This window comes from Pundamilia nyererei, unplaced genomic scaffold (assembly GCF_000239375.1).
Source record: "Pundamilia nyererei isolate P.nyererei 1_Seehausen unplaced genomic scaffold, PunNye1.0 scaffold00118, whole genome shotgun sequence".
Taxonomy (NCBI): Eukaryota; Metazoa; Chordata; class Actinopteri; order Cichliformes; family Cichlidae; genus Pundamilia; species Pundamilia nyererei.
Window position 1 is genome coordinate 1,343,979 of NW_005187519.1, and position 22,711 is coordinate 1,366,689.

General features: G+C 40.9%; 1 protein-coding gene across 1 annotated transcript in view; it reads right to left on the reverse strand.

Annotated features, from left to right (window-relative positions):
* Positions 1-389: 389 nt before the first annotated feature.
* Positions 390-22,711, reverse strand: part of LOC102192330 (receptor tyrosine-protein kinase erbB-4) — a 373,080-nt gene continuing 350,758 nt past the window's right edge. Inside the window, exons 22-27 of the mRNA XM_013913172.1 lie at positions 17,418-17,493; positions 17,069-17,215; positions 8,679-8,776; positions 8,344-8,514; positions 5,018-5,303; positions 390-3,977 (exon numbers count right to left, since the gene is read on the reverse strand). Of these exons, the coding sequence (XP_013768626.1) occupies positions 3,139-3,977; positions 5,018-5,303; positions 8,344-8,514; positions 8,679-8,776; positions 17,069-17,215; positions 17,418-17,493 (1,617 nt within the window). The 3' untranslated portion in view covers positions 390-3,138. The remainder of the gene's footprint in view (positions 3,978-5,017; positions 5,304-8,343; positions 8,515-8,678; positions 8,777-17,068; positions 17,216-17,417; positions 17,494-22,711) is intronic.

The window sequence follows — 22,711 nt, forward strand, 5'->3', positions numbered from 1 at the left end:
ATTGGCACAGTTATTAATACTGGTAACAGTAGTTGACTGTCTGGTGATTCACCAAGAAACTAATGAAAACTATACTAACTTAATATTGGAAAACATAACATTATAGTTTTAACTGAAAAAAAATGTCATATAGTATAGTACTAATTTCGTTTACCAGTTACCCTGTGCTGCATTAAAAAAAATTACATGTATTCAAAACAGAACTTGCTGTATGAACTTGGTTTGGCCAGTTGTTAACATACACTCATCATGGGCATGAATGTCGTGCTATTTTTCAGCTTAGAATTTTTTTCTTTTACCTTTTACATTTTCAATGCATGCCAAGAAGAGTGGCCAAATATCCAGCCAGAATTATGCCAGATACTTTTTAAAACTTTAAAGCCCAATTTTTTGTTTTTAAAGCCATTAAAAATGTATACTATACAGTCATTTCACCATGGAAAAAAGACAGTTTCAAAGAATTCATTAGAAGCCCAAAATGATCATGATACTTGTGATGAGTGGATATAAACTTCTGACCACAACTGCATACATGGAGCAAAGGCCAAGTTCAGCTAGGTGACAAAGTCAAGCTCCACCACAGTCCCAGCGGATAAGCTAATGTTTCAGCTAGTACCCTTCTACACATCCTTATGACAGTTTTTTGGAAGCAGCCAACCCCACATCCAGCTAACTCTTCCTTTTCACATTTGTTGTTATTTCTGCTCTGTGAAATCTTAAACTTCATTTAGACTACTGTGGGAAATCTCAACATCCCAACTAACTACGTAATTGGAAAATCCTTGTATCCCTACACTGAGGTCTTCCACACCATCAAGTTGTTGTGGTATGCATTGGCCCGACATGTAGTTACATTTCTAGGGAAGTGCACGACATGTTACTTAGAAGGTTGCGGCATAGGGTTAAAATGGGGTCTGGTTATGGTATAAGTTACGGCGTAGAGCTGAAACAGAAGTATAGTTTACGTGAAAGGAGTCTTCCTGCTTTGTGCTTTCTACATTATCCCAGAATAGAACCATACCTCCAAACAGAAATTACTAAAACAACAGTCTTCTGACTATAGTTGTCCTGGTTGAAATATAAATAAAATATACACTTCAAGCTACTGTCAAGTTTTCTGTATTTAGCCACAATCTATGGCCACATATTCGTTGGCAAGATCAGAGATCTATGTTGCCACAAGGTGTAGTTACAATTCTATGGAGGTGCATGTGAGGCTTAAGCTAGCTTTAATGCTAAAGAATAAATTTAGCTTTGAAACATCTGACTTATTTGAAAGCATCATTTTTTCTTGCTCTTTAAAATACATTTTCTAGCAGACAAGGTTAGCTTATCGACTTCTGCCTTGTGAACAATTTGGGTAGGAACCACTGACACTTCTAGTAGCCAAAATGAAATTAGCTACCAATTAACAGTCTAATAAGAATATGGGTGGGGTCTGGAAAAAACATGATTCTGTAAAAAAAAAGAAGCAAAAAACATCTAGATCAGATGTGGACAAAAATAATCAAGAATTATGTGGCCAAAAGTAGTCTAGAGTTGTACTTTTTCTCAGACCAAGCAATCGAGAATATAACAAACACCATGACCGAGACAAGCTCCAGTTCCAGTTACTAAAATGATAAATCCTCACATTCTTGATTTTGATCAACTCAAAGAAAGTAACGTTAGCTAAGGACACCCTAAATCTATAAAACCCTTCCAGAGATTTGGTGCCATTTGGTGCAGTTTGGGGCTTTTAATGATCTTTTGATTTGAGCTTGGTTTGTTTTATACTTAACATAGGAAAAAAAAGCCTTGATAGAGTCGATCGTTGGTTAGTACTGAAGATCTTTAGCTTTCGACTCCATTAACACTGACTTTTACCCCCCAGTGGGATCATCTGTAGTTTGCTAAAATATGAACATACACGCACACACTAATCCCAATCACACTAACATAAAGACAGATAGACATATAAAGTAGTCTGTTTAACTGTGCTCTGCTGGTGCTGTCTTGTTCCTTCCTTGAGGTCTTCATTAGTCAGTTTGTATAAACTTTCATGAACTTTTCCTCCCCTTTCTGTAGTTTTTTCTCTCTCTTTGAACACCATTTTGAGTTCAGCTGCTTTACTGGAGTACTCTACAGCTCATAGCAGGTTTTCTCATCCGAATTAGCTTGAATGGGAAAACCAGTGTATAAAAATCTTTTCAGCACTGAAACCCGTGATTATAAAAGTGTTTACAGTGTGGTTTCCCTTTTACCATTTGCCCTGGGAAAGCTGTTTTAGTCAGCTTCTCCAAACAGACAGCAGCCAAGCAAAACCAACAGAACAGCAGTTGCCCTGCAGATTCTCGAGCAATTTAAAAAGTCCATGGTTGAACTACAAATGTGAAAGAAAAGATCACTGTAGTTTTGTCCATCACAGTATCACAGTTACAGTAGAAGGATGAGATGAGATTCACATATTTCATATAAAAGAACACACGGTGGGTATAATCCTATAGGCAAAATCACTGAATATGATTGATGAGTGCTCCATCTTTTGTTGTCCACTCTATATTGTCTTTTCTTCCTCCATATTTTGCTTTTGTTGCCTGGCTACCTCACTCTAATGTCATTCAGAAAACCAGGCATCTTGACATCTAACAGACTGTATTTGTTCTATGTGATTGTGTCTTTCAGAAACCCTTTGCAGAATATTGTTCCTCCTCAGAACTTTATAATAGAAAGCAAAAAGATTAGTAAAACTTCTTGTTCCTCTCACAAATCTGAAACCCAAGTGGCTGGCAGTGAGTTCAGGTACCCCCAGATACAGTCCGTCCACTGCTGTGTGATAATTAAGCATCTGTTCTTTACTGAAAACTACCATAACCTTGACATTCTGAATGACATGGAGCACAGTCTCTATCTACAGAACAGAGATGGACGAGATTGTCTATAGTGACAGTTCAGGGGTCTGAGTTGCTTCTGCTTGGTTCGGTCCACCTCCTCCAGATGTTGCTACAATCTACAGCAGATGGCCTGTTATCTGGGCAGGGCTGAGAGCAGCCTTGGTTGGTGCTACTCTCTCTTTGTGTAGGACCGTGGAACTGGAGAGGATGTTGGGCTTGTTGGAGGCTAGAGGAAGATTGGGGAACGTTTGTTAAATGGAATAATCTAGACCACAGTGTTTCGCTGCCGGTAAGGTGGAGGTGGCAAGATGGTTCCAGCTTTCAGGGAAAACTCAGACATGTATTCAGGGTTTTCAGCTACTGCCGGCCGTATGTGTCCATTCTGCTTATAGAAGAGCTTGGCGTTGGTGGAACCTCCCTGGGCACCATCTGAGGCTGCCTGGTTAGATGATTTGGGAGGCAAGCTGTGCTGCCAGTATTCTGGATTGTCAAAGGTCACCTTCAGCTTCTTCCCGCTGGCTTTACCTGATGTTTGCCCTCCATGCTTCAGCAAACTGGCAGGGTGTGTGGTGGCGTAGCTCTGGTAGGCTGGCAGGCTGCCATGCCCAATGGTGGCTGAAGTGGACAGGGCGCCCGACTGGCTCACCTGAGCCTGAGCAGTAGTTCCTGCTTGACTCTGAGCAACAGAGCCGCCACCTGGATTGCCAGGTTGCCCTGCAGGTTTGACGGTGTGGTGGGCATGGAGGATGTGAGTCGGTGGACCATGATGGCAAGGAATACCAGATGGAGATGGTTGGGCTGTGGGGAGGGGGTAGTGGGGCAGGCTAGTCTGGATGGTAAGCGGGAGATGGGAGCCTGAGGTTGTGGCTGAGATAGAAGAAGGAGGTTGGGTGGGTAGGGGCAGACCATTTCTCCTCAGGGCTTCCAGGCCCAGCTCAGCGGGGGTATGGAAGGTGTTGAGGTAGAGGGGCTCATTGATGTACTCGTCCTCTCCTTTGGGCTGACTGTTGGGTGTGCTGTGGTAGCCTGGGTTATCCAGGGCGTGGATCTCGCCGTTTTTACGTCGCGTGACAAACGGGTTCTCCTCAATGGGATTCAGATATTCTGTACCACAGAAAATGAATGAGAAGGAGAGTGAATTAGAAGAAGAGAAAAACAGTTCAGACAGCAATAACAAAAAATCTGGAGAAATTAAATCAAGAGGTGAGAAAACAAAGGAAATAGAGAATGAAATGGAGTAAAAGAAAGAGATCACTCGGTAATGAGGAGAGAAGATGGAGATGATAATGGCGTTAATGGCAGGCACTCAGGACAAGACGGGCGTCTTGCCAGCAGTTCTTTGGCACTGGAAACTCCATCTGCCGGGGTTGAAAATGCCAACAAATGACCCCTCTTCACTGCTTCCAAGCGCTATAATAGTGGGGTGAGAAACCTATTGATTTTGCCCACTTTTCCGCTCCTTGACATTGCATCAGATGCATTTTGCTGCAGGCTTTGTTATATTTTGAGCTGCTCAAAAAAAAAAAAAAAATCAAAGACGGTAGTGCAAGAGCAGGGCTGATGGACTGAATTATGATCAAAGGCAAAACATGACTCTGTAGTAGTAGCTGACATACACTGCCGTCGAAGGAAACTCAGTAGGAATTTTAATCAATGGAATGAGATGAAATGAACAGGAAAACTGACAGGCCGACTATCGTACAAAGGATCGTATTTACTCTGTGAATGAGCAAAGAGATGACAAGACAGAGAGAAAGGTGCACATATATTATGTACTTGTTTATAATTTTAATTATGTTTCTGTTTGTGGAGCTGCATAGATGATTGTAGCGCAATCAATCTTTAACTTCCCCTACACACTTTTGTTTTTAGATTAGTAAGAAATTATTTTAATTAGGTAAGGTTATTTTAAAGTTTAATATTATCTACTATGTGCTGTGGATTAAATACAGCTCCTAAAATGCATTTATGCATCATTACTATTAAATGCCCTGCAGGACTGCAGAATTCCTACCTGAACTTATTTTTAGCTTCTTTAGAGCAATTCTGCTTCTAATGTATACTCTGGAAAATTAAACTGGATTAACTATCTTCTAAATGATTCAAGTGGCCACAACAGTCTCATAAGGCTTTACTATGAGTACCTGAGGAGCTCTTGTCCTTCATTGCCGTCATGTATCCGTCCTCATCAGTGTCCCCTCTCAATGTTCTCTCCCCCAGAAAGATGGTTGGATCAGCACTGTACCTCTGACCCCCACTGTCTTCCCCTCCAGCCTGGCTCAGGCTCTTCTTATGCAGGCTTCCATTACAACGCTGGTCCTCCAGGACTGGGCTCGGGCCACCTGTGGCATCCTGGTTCACACAAGCTTGTGTGCCTGCCAAGGGTCCTTCTGCAGCATTTGGACCACCATCTCGATAGCCAAATTGATTCTGCAGTAAAGAGAGGCAGGGATTGGGGTTAAGATAAGAAAAACTGAGCATAGCATGAGTTCAAGAGGGGCCATGAAGTCCAAGTCGGAGCAAATAAGTGCATGACACAGCTGATTCTCTGCTAAAGAAGTGCAAGTAAGGATATTTTGCCCTGCTTGATTGTTAAATCATGAATTAACTGTGATTAACCACATGTTTTTGTAAAGTTACATTCAATTTCAAAAGCCACAACCAAGCCTGCTTACTACCAGACCTACTGAATCAAAAACTCACTTAACAAGAACCTGTATGGCAAAGTGAAGTAGGCCAAAGTATCTCAAATATCAATTCATCATGCTAAGATTTAACAAACTGACATCTATGTGTCTTGAAATTGTTATAAAAAACACTTCTGAGGCTTTGGTAAACCACGGTGAGAGCCATTATTAGGGGTGGGTATAAAAAGAATAAATTTTCCGTTTCAAATTGATTTTAGTTTGAATAATGTGATATTGATTCTTAAAAATTCTGAATCAATTTTTAAATGTGAATGTATTTTGCCAGAAATGCCAGAATCTCAGCTCAGGCTCACGAAACTATTTCAAAAACTGCCAAAGAGTTAAAACACTAAACGATTAAAAAGCAGGTGAACAAATTCCACAGAAAGATGTTAACACCTCTGTAACTTTGCTCTGCTTCACTTCAGCAGCAGCAGGTAATACGTTCATAGGTTGATTCATGGTTTGCTTCAGTTTTTGTTCTACTGCAGAATCTGCTATAAAAAGCCAGGGCAGGAAAATCTCCTTCATGTTTTTCTGCGTTTTATCCTCAGTTACTTTGACACATAGGCATCTGCTGTGATGCTTAAACCTCTGATGAAGTCTCAAGTGTCAGCTTTGTTTTTATACATAGACATAAAAAATATGGATATGTACTGATAAATGATCAGAATTAAAATATTTCTGACTGTCTGAGTCAAACATGAATCAAATCGAATCAGGACCTTGTGAATCGGAATTGAATCGGTTATAGAACCTTCCCAGGAGTGAATGGCCTACCAAAAGTGGACTGAACAAGATCTAAAGAACTGCAGTCAAAGTTTATGATTCAACAATAAGACAGAGACTGGGCAAAAATGGCATCCAAGGGAGAGTTCAAGGAGAAAACCTCTGTTGACCAAAAACAAAAACACAAAGTCTCACATTGACCAGAAAACTACGGAGCCCCCCAGGGGACATGGGAGAAAAAAAAATTAGGGAGGAAAAAAAAAAATTAGGGAGGAAAAGAAAAAAATTAGGGAGAAAAAAAAATTAAGACGGACTTTTGCGAGCGCTCGCAATACTTATTGCGAGATCTCGCAATACTTTTGCGAGCGCTCGCAAAAAGTCCGTCTTAATTTTTTTTTTCCTCCCTAATTTTTTTCTTTTCCTCTTTAATTTTTTTTTCTCCCATGTCCCCTGGGGGGCTCCGTAGAAAACATCTTGATGATGCCCCACAATTTTGGAAAATATTCTGTGGACTGATGAAACAACATCTGAACTTTGTGGAAGGTTTGAGTTCCACTACATCTGCATAAAACTAACACAACACTTCATAAAAAGAACATCATACCGTACAATGTAGTGGCAGTTTGCTGCTTCAGTTCAATTACTTGCTGTAATTGATGGAACCATGAATTCTGCTCTCTGCCAGAAATTCTGATTAAGATACTTTCTGAATTAACTTAGCTGTAAATATCTTTGGTCTGAGGTACTCTGGGTACTGTCTAACTCTTTGATGATATAATATCTATGGCAAATAAGCTAATAACAACAAAGTTTAAGCTAGCGTACACAACTTTTGTTCCAACTGCGGCAAAGCAGTGAGGCTTTAACCCATGCTGCTGCCTTTTGAAGTAAAATTCTCAGACAAAGTTCTGCTGGTGTAGTCATCAGCCACCAGGGACTGTGAGGGGCAGCCAGGCAAAGCTATGATACAAACACCTGAACCTTAAAAAAAAAAAAGGCCCACCAGAGTATACAAAACATGACAAATGAAGCAAAGGGCTTCTTGTGGAGCTGTGTTGGCTTGCTGCAGGCTATTTAATCCAGGCCAACTTCTCTGCACTCTTGCCAGCTGCTAGCGCTACAGCAGCAATTACAGGAAGCAGATCTACAAAACACAACAGAAAAGAGGGAAATGTCCCGGGGTTATATTCGTCCACCTACTCCTACGGTTTTCCCTCTACTGCAATCAACATCCTCCTCCTCCAAACTTCTCTGTTCATCCCTTCTTCAAAGCAAGTCATTATCGGCTCGTCTTTTCAAGTGTGAGCGAGTGAGAGCAAATCAGCACAGATAAGATAACCGTCTGTATCGGACTGTGTCTGAGGCGGAACAACCTGAATAACTAACTTCCTTCGGCAAAGTCAGCTCACTGACGGATTTATACACCCTTCCCTGCTTGGGCACGCGGCAGCTTCTGATTGTAAAATCAAAAGATCTTCAATTGCCAATCTGGTTGTTGACCTTAAACAAGTAGGACTTTGACTCGATTATCATGTGTGGGTTTTTTTGGCGTATGTGAGCGGCTGTCAGGGAACAAAGAGCCACTGGCAAATGGATAGGTCGTGGGGCTAAAGTTGTATAAGATGCGGAGCCATGGGCTGGCCAGCAGCGCATGGTGCATGCTGCAAAGCAAGCAGCCCAGCCTGTGCTCATTGTCTATTTGTAAACGACTCCAGCATTTTAAGATAGCGGCTTGTTATTTGCCTATGGCGCTCTGAGTAATGAAACCTGGGGCCTGGGGAGCTACTGCATAAAGAGTCCAGGTTTAAGACACACACACTGTGATGGAAATGATGGAGGCAGGTTATTAGTAGAGGGAAATCATCAGTGCATTGCAGGTTCTTAACCACCTTGAGCATTTATATACTGTAGGACAGTAAAAGAGAAGAGGCACGTACACAAAATTAAAGATGTTTTTTGCTGGAGATCATCTATGACGCTTAACAACTTTGGAGTGTTTGGCACACAAATGCTTCCAAAATGCAGTATAACACAGTGTTCGTCAGTGGTCTTACCCTGTTGGGGTCAACACGAGGCCTGGTCGTGCATGACTGAGTGGCCATGTTGAAACCTCGAGGCACCAGATACTCCTCGGCATCCATCAAGTCATCAAGGTCCTCTTCGTCCAGCAGGCTCTGGAAGAACTTGCTGTCATTGGGACTGGGAAGCTTCATACGGTCGTCTCCCTGAATTATACACGTGTAACAGTTTTAATTGCCGAGCACCAAATTAATTCCAGCAGCATACAGATTGCAGCGAGAGATGCATCAGATAATACTTTTGTGTCTGCATGATATGTAAATGTTTGCAGAGAAAAGAAACAAAGGAAAGTTTTTATCAAAGGACACACCTGAATCACCAGATATCGCTGTGGGTCACGGGCCATTCTGCAGAACTCGGCGGCCAGCTCTTTGAACTTCGGCCTGCTGTCTGCATCAATCATCCAGCCTGGGGAAGAGAAAGAGGGCAAAGGAAGAATGCCGTGGAGTTAGAAAAAGAAGCAGAGAAATATACAGAGAGAAGTTTATTAATTGTCTACAATTCCTTAACCTTTATCCCAGCTGTCTCCTTTTTCTTTGCTCATTTTTCAGAAGGACTACTCTTGAGCCTCTTACTGCATTTGCAGCTTCCTGTCAGCCCTGTGTATTACTCTAAGAGGGGGATAGTTGCTAAAGAAATAGGAACAACAAATCAGGAACAGTCTGATAGTTAATGAGTTGTTCTTTAGTACTTCCCTAATAACTCTTGACCCAGGGCTATTAAATACTTAAGAGCCAGCTGCTAAACACATTATTAGTGAATCATAAGGTAATGATTAGCTCATAATCATCCGTAAATCCGGAAAGGTTCATTTTTTTTTCATATGTAGAGTTCATTCTCAATAAATCAAACACAGCAGAACAAAACACTAATTGCTTCTTTATTGCTGCTTAGTCATTCTTTTTTATTACCTCAAGTAATTAAGTATATCACTCAGCAGTTACTCACTAGTTACAAAGTAGTTGCTCATAACTTCAGAACTACTTTACCTGCTGTTTCTTTATCTGCTCAGTTGATGTATCATTATAGTTCCTCAGCAGTTTCTCTTTGCTTTGTCATCCTTAGCAGTCATTCCTCCACACTCCATTGTAAACACATACTTGCTCAGTAGTTACTCAGTAATTAATCAGTAGCCATTCATCATGACTTTAGGACTACGTTGCTATTACATTCCCCTTCTTCTTCTTCTTTTGGCTGGTCCATTTATGTGTAGGAACAGCAGATAATCTGCCCACATCCTACCCAACCTTTATCAACCTCTTCTGGCACACCAACCCTCTGCATGTCCTCCTTCGCTACATCCACGAACCTCCTCTGTGGTACCCCCCACCTTCCTCCATCTCCATATTCTACACCCTTTGTCCAATAAAAACTATCTCAGCCTTGCCTCTCTAACGTTATCTTTGAACCCTGAGCTGTCCTTCTGATGTCCTCATTTATAATGAATACCATTCTGGTCACTCCCAGTAAAAATCTTAGCATTTTCCACTCTTCCACCGCTCTGACTCCTGTCTTTTTGTTAGTGCTACCCTCTCCTGTATGATTTATCATTAGAGGTCCTCAATAATTTCTCAATGCTTCAGGATTACGTCACACTTGCCAATAACGTCTTTATCCCCAGTGTAAAAGCACATTTACTCAGTAGTTCCTGTTCCCCACTTTTGAATCTCTTATTGCAAAGTGTTACTCAAACCAAAATAATATTTGACAAACAGCTGGCATATCACAGAATACAGCCAGGGGTGCAGTGATGTGTCTCTAAATACCGGAGGACACTGATGATGCATGAGCATGGCAGGGTTGCGACTGGTTTCTAAGGTAACCACGGTGGTTTTCATACATTAGCCATGATCAAATGCTAGACAGGCGTTATGAATAGATCATAAATCTCCATCTCAGCCTGCCCGACCATCTTCATCAGCCGCTGCTCTCCCTAGACGTGTCTTCTTCCCTCTGTTCCATTACTTTCCTACAGGATGGTTGCCCTCTCTCTCCCCAGTTATTCTTTTTAATTTGGTAGAATAAAATTATACTGACATCCATGCAATAATATTAATAACCAACTGTCAGGGTATGAGTGTCTTTCATTGTGTTGTTTGAATGCAACCGGCATCTACCGACAGCGATTAGGGTGGAATGTTTCCTTGCGTGTTATTCAGTGCACGACTTGATATTGTGAATCAATCAAAAACGCTTTAAACATCAATATGAGAGCTGTGAGTATTTAATTTGTCTTTATTAGCTCTCTTGCATGAAATACCATTTAATAATAATAATTGAATTTCAGCTAGATCGCACTAAATGTGAATATTTTGTTTCTTCAGTTGGATAAAAACAAAAAAAGTGTAATTTTGGTGCAATCCAATAGCTCCATGAATACACTTCAGTAAGAAATGGTAAAAGGGGACATTTCCAGCTATCACTTTATACTGGATAATGTAGTGCTTTGTTAAACTTTTATCTGTGCGCGGTTTATCTAAGAGAAAGCACTCAATGAAAGCTGTGCCACTGTGTACCTTCAACCTTCATTTATTTCAGGAATGCTGAATGAGCAACAGTGCCGTTCACTTTGACTTAATTCTACTGCTTTGCTCAAGGGCAACTCAGAGGTTGTAATAAAAAAAGTTTTTTTTATTTTACTTTGTAAACCACTTTTCTCTCCTTCAGGCTACTGCAGCAGTAAACACAGCAAACCCCTGAAGGTAAAATGCCAGGTGGTGTATTAGCTCGGATTAGATCGTAAGCAAGGAGAGCTGCTGATTTCACTGTCGACATCTCCATAACACACTCTGCAGCATCGATGGCTAAAGTGAGGTGTCTCCAGCAGTCCAGTAGGGGGTTTATTGTATGTTATTGTTTGCTTTTTCATGTATTTATGTTACAAAAAACTTGCATATACCTTGCTATACTCTAATGGCATTTATCGAATTAAAAATTTGCAGTCTTATGTGCATTTCTTACATTCTGGGCACCACTTTTAATCTAGCTCCTCTTAAATAAAGCCTGACCCTTTCAGCTGTCACTTCGCCTGTTTGACTTTGTTCAAATTTCCACTTGTAACGCCCCACGCAGGCACATTACCTAAATGAGGTGTAATTACTCCAGCGATCAAACTCTATTTCATTTTTATTGGGGTGGTGCAGAAGCGGTGGGGCACACAGTGTGACGGCCCATGAGATCACAAACAAACGGCTCGCAGTCAACATGCAATTAGAATTAATGTGGCCGATTGCTGAGCCTGCTTCCGGCTTCTGACTGGGCAGTGTGACTCTCCCGCTACTTGGACTCTGTGCCTGACCTGTTTGGGTTATTTTTGATCACGACACTCACTGTTAGTTTTTGCTAATTGGTGGGTAAAAAATAGTCCGTTTCTGAAGATTTTAAACCTGCTGGGATGTTAAGCAGTAATATAAAATTACTAATTAAAAGGTAATGCCAAAAAACAAGAAGACAAGGAGCCCTGCCCCTGATTAAGTGTGGGATCACATAAAGTCAGAATCACTTATTCCATGATTTTTCCTCCATGGTGTTAAAACAGCCACTCACTAATGTAAACTACATTAATAAGGGTGAAATATAGTCAGTAGGATAAGTGGAACGACATTTGTGTCAGCTGCACAATGACTACGAGTGACAAACACACCACGCACAACCAAGAATAAAAAAGTGCTTGTTGTTACTACAAATCACGGAATTTAAAAGATAGTTCTACAGCATCCGGTCACTACTTGAGTGAAATATGATAGTATTGCTTTAACTGTTCAGGAATCACAGCTCTTTTTACACACAGTTCCTCTTTTTCTGAGGTTCAAAAGTAATCAGACATACAATCTTAAATATAGGGACTGTTTTTAATATGTGAATGAAAATCTGCTGCAGTCAGTGGCTGCATGAAGTCTAGAATCCATGGATATCAGCAAATCCTGTTTCCTCCCTTGAGATGCTCTGCCAGGCCTTTACTGCAGCCTTCAGCTGCTGCTTGTTTGTGGGTCTCTCTGCCTTCAGGTTTGCATTTAATAACTGAGAAGTATGCTCTTTTGGGTTATGATCAGGTCACTGACTTGGCCATTGTGGAATATCCCATTCTTTGCCTTGAGAAACTATTGTTTACCTCAGCTGTCAATATGCCAAGTGAGAAGTGTCCACATCTATTTGCTCTGGAGGAGGCTTAAAACTTTGAGAAAGTCAGCAAAGCTTACTTTGACAGTAATACTGAGGTGAGTTGTTGAGTATATCCTAAACTTTTCCATCAGTAAGTGCTGCTGTTTTTGCCGCAGTTAGCAGGAGTTAGCCTCTGTTAGCTGGTGGATGTCAAACTTTCTTTGAAGTGGATCTAACATTGTTGGACTCTGATACTTAGCAAATCGACTCATTCGATATGAGGATGTGAGAGGGTCAAAAGCCTAATCTGCTGACAATAAGTATCGGTGACAATACCAGGGATAAATAATAATGTTTTCATGTGCTAGAGCCCTGATGTCAGCTCAGGAAACGAGGTTCGTGGTGAGGAGGAAGAAGATGAGGTGGAGATGACGAGGAGAGAACAGTGGTGGTGCAGCAGAAACACATAAATAGAAAGCATTGATAAAAATGTTACACGATTATATATAGTTTGAAAGAGCTATTTGTGATCTTTAAATTAAAAGTAAAATTATAAGGTGGTTCTCTAATTTGTCATGTAATTATGAGGGAACAGCACTTTCCTGACCACGAAACTGCTTGTCATTCAGTTGTCCAGTTACTTATGGGCAGGGATGGGCAGTAACGTGTTAAAAGTAGTGTGTTACTGTAATCCGATTACTTTTTCAAGTAACAAGTAAAGTAAGGGATTACTATTTGGAAAAATCGTCTTTCTACAGCGTAAATATTAAACTTCAAATCTGAGCAAGCACCTAGCACGCTGCCACAGGAATGTGGAATTCACAGATTTTATATGATTGATTATGAAAAAAAAAGAATTGGGCTGAAAGGTCTATTGCTTTATATGGTTTTATGTATCATGTTTTTAAAAAGTAACTAAGTAGTAAGGTAACTAATTACTTTTGAAAATAAGTAACCTGTAAAGTAACGGGATTACTTTATTGGAAAAGTAATCTGCAATTAGTAACTAATTACTATCTTCAATTAACTTGACCAACACCGGTTATGGAACTTGTGAGACAATGTATAAAAATGAACATAATTCCTAAACAGTTAAAGCAACACTTTTGTTTAATCCTGTGAACTGTAGCTTAAATTCAGTAGTTCGATCATATGTTGATGGTGTACAGAGGCAAAACTACAGAAATGTAACTGACAAAGGGTACTCATACTACAGCTGACTTCAAACTCATCAGCTTTGAAAGCATTCTCCCTTTACTTTTAGCATTCAAAGCTTCTGTGGTGTACTGTGTATCAGACATCTACCCTAATAAATCAGGTGTAGATAAGCATTTTTGCTGCTTGTTAAGCTGAATGAACCTCTCTGACCTCAGCATTTACAACATTAGTGTCCAGACACGTCCAGACAAATTAGCATAGCACATAAAAATTACATTTCTCCACCAGGAGGAAAGAGAGGATAAGTTGGCATTATTAGGCTAAATGGCTGCAGGGCTTTCATGGTTTGCTTCTGTGCTGTCAAAAGCCATTGGCAACTATTAGATATTATGACATTTCGGTTGGATTAACATTTTTGTCATGGGAATATGTTTTGATATCAAGCTCTAAGCTGGATCACATTATTCTCTTTCAACACATTTGCCATTTTAAGCTTTTGCAGAGTGAATTACAATGAGTGGAACAGTAGACTAAGCTTAAATTCACTGCGCTACAAGCAGCCATAAGAATGTATTGAGATACAACACTGGTACAAAAGATTAGATAATTAAAAATAACTGAGAATCACAAGTAAAGAGGGAAAACAATAAAGTCAGTGGGGAGGAGTGGAAGTGAGGTCATTTTTGGGGAGATTTTCAGACAACAGAAGACTGAGTGACAGAAAAGTCACTCCGACATACTTGAGTTCAGACAGGGCGGCGTGAATACCAGACTGGTGCGTGGATGGACAGCCAACTAGCCAATGGCTGGCACAGCTCAGAGCATGGTTTGGCATACAAGTCTGGACAGTTTCCTGGAAATATGGGAGGGAGGGTCCCTCCACAGCCATGGACACCAGCAACAGGGTACAGAATTCAGCCAGGGGAACGATTGCAAGATGGGAAAGACATGGGAGAATTTGGGGAGGATGGGAGAAGGCGGATTTTTGGATGAGCTGTACTGGCTTGAGGGAGCGTTTGGGGAGATGTGGTTGTCCAGATGGAGGATGACACCAACAAGGATGTGGGCATTATCCCCAGTGAGGGCTGGGCTGTATGCTGCAGACCATAAACCAGCATCTCATCACAGTTTCATGACAACAGCTCATCTACTTTCCTTCTTTCCATATACCAGCTTTTCTTCTAGCCTTGAAATGAAGCCCCAGAGCCCAACTAACATCTCACCAGATGAATATTTAACATCTGAGCCTTATTATTAAACTACAACTCATGCGTGACACTTTAAGCCGAATTACAGTAGTGAATAAACATGGCATAAAAATAAATTTGATCATGTTCTCCACGAGGCGTGCTTTATTGGAGTGCTACTCTATAACATTGTTTCATGCTGCTATGTGTTGCTTAGACAACAACAATATTTGAATGACTGCTATAAGGAATTTGCTAAAACTTATATACTAATATATAATATGGATCTAGAGTTTTGTAACACCAAGCAGCAAACTTTGGGGCCGAGGCAGTAGCTCCTCTAATGACTACTCGAGGAAGGCTCCAAAAACAGTACAGAGCCCATAGACTTTAGAGCAGAAATAAACAGGTTTACATGCTGGTACAAAAATGCATTTGGTCTCTAAAGCTCCCTTCATTTCATTTATGACATCTTTACAGTAGGTGCCATTTCATATAACTCAGCCATTTCTATTAAGGTTTAAAAATCCGCTTTTTGTAGAGGTGAGCCTACTTTGATTGTGGATGATCTTGTTTGGCATTCATTAGATTAATAGCAGCATACTGAGACATACTCCAAGGAGTTGGTTAATTTACTCCACTAGTACAGTTTCACATCTGTTTTCAGCCTGACAAAATTTGCACATTACTCAGTATCACACAATGTGCAAAACATGCTATTGGCCAAATTTGCTAGCTTATTAGCTTCATATGCTATAAACACCAAAAGCTTCAAAACAGCAGTCATATTAGAGTAAAAATAAGACAGCAATCTTCTTGGAAATGGAAAATAATCAATGTTGAATCAGTGACATTTATTCTGTTTTGCATTTGTTGATTGATTGCAAGGAGTTACTGTAACCACTTTTGACCACATTGCACAGCTCTCCTGGTGGGAGGCAACCTGACTCCAAATAGCTAGGGTTTAAACATAATTACCATCTAATTTATAAACACGGATAGCTTTCCAACAGGTTGCAATAAATCTGAGTCATTCTACACTCGTCTCTTTGTAGTAGGAGAATCGACCGAGCTGTTTGCCCGCTGGTTGTATTCGGGTTAAATTCCAATATAAAAGCTAGGACCTATGCCATTTAACAGTAAAATGGCTGTTTAGCAAACACATCACTGTTTGCAGAGGACTTATTTATTTCAAACGTATTAATTTCAGGCTGGATTCTAAATTTAAGTAGTTAATGTGAATTTCTGAGTACATAGATGGCAAAAGTGAAGCAGATAGCAACAGATCACAGTTAATTGATGCAGTTGCAAACTTGACCCCATTCTGCCAGTCTTAACGCACCAAAGTCAACTCAGAGATGACCACCAACTGGGAGTGATCATAGATCTGGTCTCAATTTTTGAAAGCAAGCTTTTCAAAGGAAACAAGAGTGCAAGTTCATTGCACACAGTTGCAGTAAAATTGCTCATTCCATGGTCTCCATCCACTGTTTTCCCTGATATTACTGTAGCATATCCAGTAACTGATATCATGAAGGTTTACATCTTTTATATGCTGTCTCTAGAGGATACCTACCATGATATGTGTCCAAACCCCAATAAGATCCATGGAATGATTAAGGCATCACATATAACTTTTAATATTTCTGACGCTCTTCTATCAGGAGGATCTATGTGTTAATTTCAATTCATTCTGTTCACATGTCAAATTAATCTACAAGCCTAACTTGTAGAGTGGAGAAAGCATGGTTAAATAAACTCTTTATATCTAAAAATAAAAAGTTTTGGGTTTCTGATCAGTTATGAGCTATTTTTCTAGTTTAGTAACTTCATGCTAGTTTCCAAAGAACTTGCAGCTCTCGAGAGCCAAGCAAATTTAACGCTGTTGTGTGTTTACGCGTTAATTAGTAAATATTACAGGTTCTGCTGTTATGTCATTGTCATTGCTTTTAGCTTCAGACAGTTTTATTGTAAGCTGGTGGCCTGTTGACACCAGATACATATTAAGAAAATGAAAAGCAGGGAAGCCATGTTTATTGGCAAAGCAGCAATAAACTTAAACTAAATTGTAAATGCGTAAATAGACTTTCACATGTGGTTATTATTTATAGATATGTTTATCAGAAGCAAGCTTATCTATGCCATTTCTTTTCACATGTAAAAGTGTGAACCCCGCACATCACTTTGCTCCAGACACAAGAAGAAGTCTGACATGTGTGTGTGCGTGTGTGTGTGTGTGTGTGTGTGTTCTTACATTTGACCATGACCATGTAGACGTCTATGGTGCAAATTGGCGGCTGGGGCAGGCGCTCGCCTTTTTCCAGGATGTCTGGGATTTCTCGCGTGGGGATCCCATCGTAAGGCTTGCCTCCAAATGTCATCAGCTCCCAGATGGTCACTCCTGGAGTGTGTTGTGCGGAAGAGGAGTAGAAAAACAAAAATATTAATAAGATAGACAGAGAAAGATGGGAAAGGTGAGGCAGAGGGACCCAGAGAACGACAGGAGACAGGGAGCGGGTGAAAATGCAAATGCAGATACACTAAACAGGATTTGAGGTCGCTGGAGCACGAGGAACATTGACGCCTACAAGAAATACACTCACCGTAGCTCCACACGTCACTCTGATGGGTGAACTTCCTGTAGTGGATGCACTCCAGAGCCATCCACTTAATGGGCATCTGAGGAGAGACATTAAAAATAAAACAACTAAAATCTGAACTATTAGCTTCTCATTCATCTGATCCATTTATACCTGAATTGCAGACAACTTTCCATTATGCTGGTTTGCTCAAAAGCAGCCATTTCTTTTACTCCAGCATTCAAAAGCTATTGGGCAATCGACAGCGCCTTCAACCATAGTTTTGCTTTGCTCAATATTACTCAAGTATTGTGATTGATTGGACTCAGAAATCATCAATAGCGAGTGCGCTTTTTAAGATGCTAAATGAGATTGTATCGGCCATTTGTCTCACTTTATCCGAGCAGCCTAAAGAGAGCGGGAAGGGGTGCGAAACAGTAATAACAGCAGATCTCTCGACATTCCCAACAAGGACGACGGCAGACGTCGCGCCAAATCCCGACCACTGTGTGATTTCCATATTGACTGGATTTTCAGCATGTCTACTGAGCAAGGCAATTATGTGTCCTTTTGCATGTGAGGTCATTTAAAATCCAGCCCCTCCCTTCGTTTGGTAGCCTGACAGACAGACACGCACACACACACACACACACACACACACACACACACACACACACACACACACACACACACACACACACACACACACACTCATTCTTTGGGGAAATGAGCAGGAAGGGAGGAAATGAAACTGCTTCAGGTTGGAAATGTGGTATGGCACCTCCACTTTCATCTCTGTTGATTTATCTCCCACGGCACGTCTATTTTTATGGCATACGTGTAGATGTGCTGACAACAGCCCCCACCCTTCTGTCTTTTTCTTTTTTCTTCCAGGCATCAGTGAATACCAACATGGAGCCAATCACTCAGAATGGCTGAATCAAACTCGCCTGGTTTATGAAAATACTGCCCCCCCACCCCGCAACCACACTCCCACTCCCACCACCCTTTTCGTGTCCAGAGATAACTGCTCCAACTCAAGATGCAGTGGCTACCTACGGGCCTCCAACTGAATGGGTGTAGCGATGAATGAGCCAATTTAATAAAGGGAGTTGATCAGGACATTTGCATAGGAAGTCTCGAGTGGGGTGGGGAAAAAGAGAAGGCGATTCTAATTAATGCAGACTGGTTCCCCAAACAAAACAAACTGATTGGGAGCTGCGGCTACGTTATTTGTTTGCATGAAGTGCTTCTAAATTATATTGTGCTAAAGTTCACCACTGTTTTTTCTGACCAAATGTGCTCAACATAACACATTCCTTGGGGTTTTTGTGGTACGTCCATGCTACTTCAGGTGCTCATGAACCAAAAAGCGTTAATTTTTCTAAATTTGAAACTGTAATCACAGTGCTTTTGTTTTGTTTTGCTCTTGTAAAGATAACTACTTGCGTCTAAATGACTGAAATATGAAAACGACAGCCTTTCTTCTTATTTTTCTCCCTTTTTTGGGTTGATAAACAGCAAAATTAAGCTTGGCAATTAATATCTGGCCAGATGGAGCCAACACGGTGCTGTAACCCCGCTGACGTTCCTCCTTATCTCCATCGTTACCTCTGCTGTGATTAAACAAAGCCACACTTATGATTTTGTTGTTCTCATTTACACGTGTGTCTGTTTTTGTTCCGCTAAACGGGCACAAAACAGTGATTTGATCGCGGGGTACGGATACTACCTGCTAAGTGACATGAAAAGTAATTCTCCGCTATTGCTCTGACGCCGATAAGATCATTATTTGATCTTCACAAAGTTGTCTGACAAAAGAAAAACACACTGAGATTAATCACTGCAACTCTGCCGTGTGTGTGACTGGCTGCGCTGACATTTGAAATGAGTGATGATAGAGTAACAGAGGTTGTGTCTTCTTTACTTTACAGCTATGCAGCCCCTGACTGTCTGAACCGGCTTTTGACTGGAGTTTTAAAGCTCTCTATGGTAACACTTTTAATTGTTCCATAGTCTGGTAGTGAGGTCCCAGGTGCCTCTTTCCAGAAGGCAGCAGGGTAAAGAGTGTGTGTGGGGTCCTCCACGATGCTGGTGGCTTTGTGGATGGAGCGGGTGCTATAAGTGTCCGCAATGGAGGGGAGAGGGGCTCCAACGATCTTCTCAGCTGCTCTCACTATCTGTTATAGGGTATTGCGAACCGATACGGTGCAGTTACCATACAAGACAGTGATGCAGCTGCTCACGATGCTCTCAATAATCCCTCTGTAGAACGTGGTAAGAATAGATGGAGGGAGATGGGCTTTTATCAGATTCCGCAAGAAGTACAGATGCTGTAACCTTCTTGGTTACGGAGCGAGTCTTGAGGGACCAGGAGAGGTCCTCTGCCAGGTGGACAGCAAGGAATTAGGTGCTCTTGATGACCTCCAGAGATGATCCATCAATGTTAAGTGGACAGTGATCTCTCCGTGCTCTCCTGAAGTCAACAATCATCGCTTTTGTGTTATCCACATTCAGAGACAGGTTGTTAACTCTACACCAGTCCGTTAGCTGTTGCACCTCCTCTCTGTATGCTGACTCGTCATTCTTGAGATGAGACCCATCCCAAGTAGAAGTAGAAAAACACTGAACAAGTGTGACTTGTGCCTTTCTTCTCCTCTTTAAAAAGAACATGGCAGCACGATTTAGATTTTCTCCACAATGATGTGAGAGACTGAAAATCCTTCTGTCAAGTTTTTGGTTCTACAAGCTACCGAATCGTGAGGTGTCATTTTTGAAACTCGGGGTGTCTTTTTTTCATATGACTGTATCTTTAAATGCTTTGCCTTATTTGATTGAACAGACAAAAACCAATAAGTGACAGTCCCTAGGAAATAAGTAACTAATAAGTATTCTTTACTCAAGGTGATACAGAAAAGGTAGTTAATGGTAAAGTATTCCTTATCCAACAAGGAAGTAGTAGTATGCATCTAGTATGGTGCTTCCTTCCAAAACAAAAACAGTTACTGAGTGATTAATCTGTAATGAATGACTAATTACTGATTTGTGCACTCAGATAATTATGATCCAATCAATATTTAAAGAATCGCACAGCTGGTTCCTTTTTAACTGTAAAGCCACTGATCGGGAGGTAATAAGGAAGCTCTCGTGAATCAACGAGCTGTCAGGTTGTTCCTGATTTGCTCCACTGTTGTCTTCTTTTAACGCTGTAAGTGCTCTAAGTGCTTGTATTTTAATATACAAGAGCTGCGCACAGATGTATTATGAAACTAATCAGGCTGTGCTAACAAGGCCAGTGTGGAGCTAGAAATAAAACTAAGGATGGAAAAAAGAAATGTAACAAATATCATCAATTCAAACACTTTAAAAACTAATTACATATAATTATATAATGAATATACAGGGAGTGCAGAATTATTAGGCAAGTTGTATTTTTGAGGAATAATTTTATTATTGAACAACAACCATGTTCTCAATGAACCCAAAAAACTCATTAATATCAAAGCTGAATGTTTTTGGAAGTAGTTTTTAGTTTGTTTTTAGTTTTAGCCATTTTAGGGGGATATCTGTGTGTGCAGGTGACTATTACTGTGCATAATTATTAGGCAACTTAACAAAAAACAAATATATACCCATTTCAATTATTTATTTTTACCAGTGAAACCAATATAACATCTCCACATTCACAAATATACATTTCTGACATTCAAAAACAAAACAAAAACAAATCAGCGACCAATATAGCCACCTTTCTTTGCAAGGACACTCAAAAGCCTGCCATCCATGGATTCTGTCAGTGTTTTGATCTGTTCACCATCAACATTGCGTGCAGCAGCAACCACAGCCTCCCAGACACTGTTCAGAGAGGTGTACTGTTTTCCCTTCTTGTAAATCTCACATTTGATGATGGACCACAGGTTCTCAATGGGGTTCAGATCAGGTGAACAAGGAGGCCATGTCATTAGTTTTTCTTCTTTTATACCCTTTCTTGCCAGCCACGCTGTGGAGTACTTGGACGCGTGTGATGGAGCATTGTCCTGCATGGAAATCATGTTTTTCTTGAAGGATGCAGACTTCTTCCTGTACCACTGCTTGAAGAAGGTGTTTTCCAGAAACTGGCAGTAGGACTGGGAGTTGAGCTTGACTCCATCCTCAACCCGAAAAGGCCCCACAAGCTCATCTTTGATGATACCAGCCCAAACCAGTACTCCACCTCCACCTTGCTGGCGTCTGAGTCGGACTGGAGCTCTCTGCCCTTTACCAGTCCAGCCACGGGTCCATCCATCTGGCCCATCAAGACTCACTCTCATTTCATCAGTCCATAAAACCTTAGAAAAACCAGTCTTGAGACATTTCTTGGCCCAGTCTTGACGTTTCAGCTTGTGTGTCTTGTTCAGTGGTGGTCGCCTTTCAGCCTTTCTTACCTTGGCCATGTCTCTGAGTATTGCACACCTTGTGCTTTTGGGCACTCCAGTGATGTTGCAGCTCTGAAATATGGCCAAACTGGTGGCATCTTGGCAGCTGCACGCTTGACTTTTCTCAGTTCATGGGCAGTTATTTTGCGCCTTGGTTTTTCCACACGCTTCTTGCGACCCTGTTGACTATTTTGAATGAAACGCTTGATTGTTCGATGATCACGCTTCAGAAGCTTTGCAATTTTGAGACTGCTGCATCCCTCTGCAAGATATCTCACTATTTTTGACTTTTCTGAGCCTGTCAAGTCCTTCTTTTGACCCATTTTGCCAAAGGAAAGGACGTTGCCTAATAATTATGCACACCTGATATAGGGTGTTGATGTCATTAGACCACACCCCTTCTCATCACAGAGATGCACATCACCTAATATGCTTAATTGGTAGTAGGCTTTCGAGCCTATACAGCTTGGAGTAAGACAACATGCATGAAGAGGATGATGTGGACAAAATACTCATTTGCCTAATAATTCTGCACTACCTGTAGTAACATTTTTTTACTTACTTTTTAGAGTAGGTGGTTGTAGTGTATTATGGGCTATTGTAACTGTTTACTGTGCAAATATGTAAATTTACAGGACAATATGGTGGACAAGACCAGGGCACGCCACTGCACTAGAGTACTGTTAATACCACTGGTTGAGAGCCTGGAAAGGACCAGTAGGAAATGAGACTGTGTACACTTACTAAAGTACTTTACTGAAGTACTGAAGGTGTGATGCACTTTTGCATTGTTTAAGCATTAATATGTTAGTACTACTTTCTGCTACAAGGCCACTCTTTTCTACTAAATGCCATTTATTTTTTTACTTAACATTTAGCAGATAAATTGTATCATTGTACATC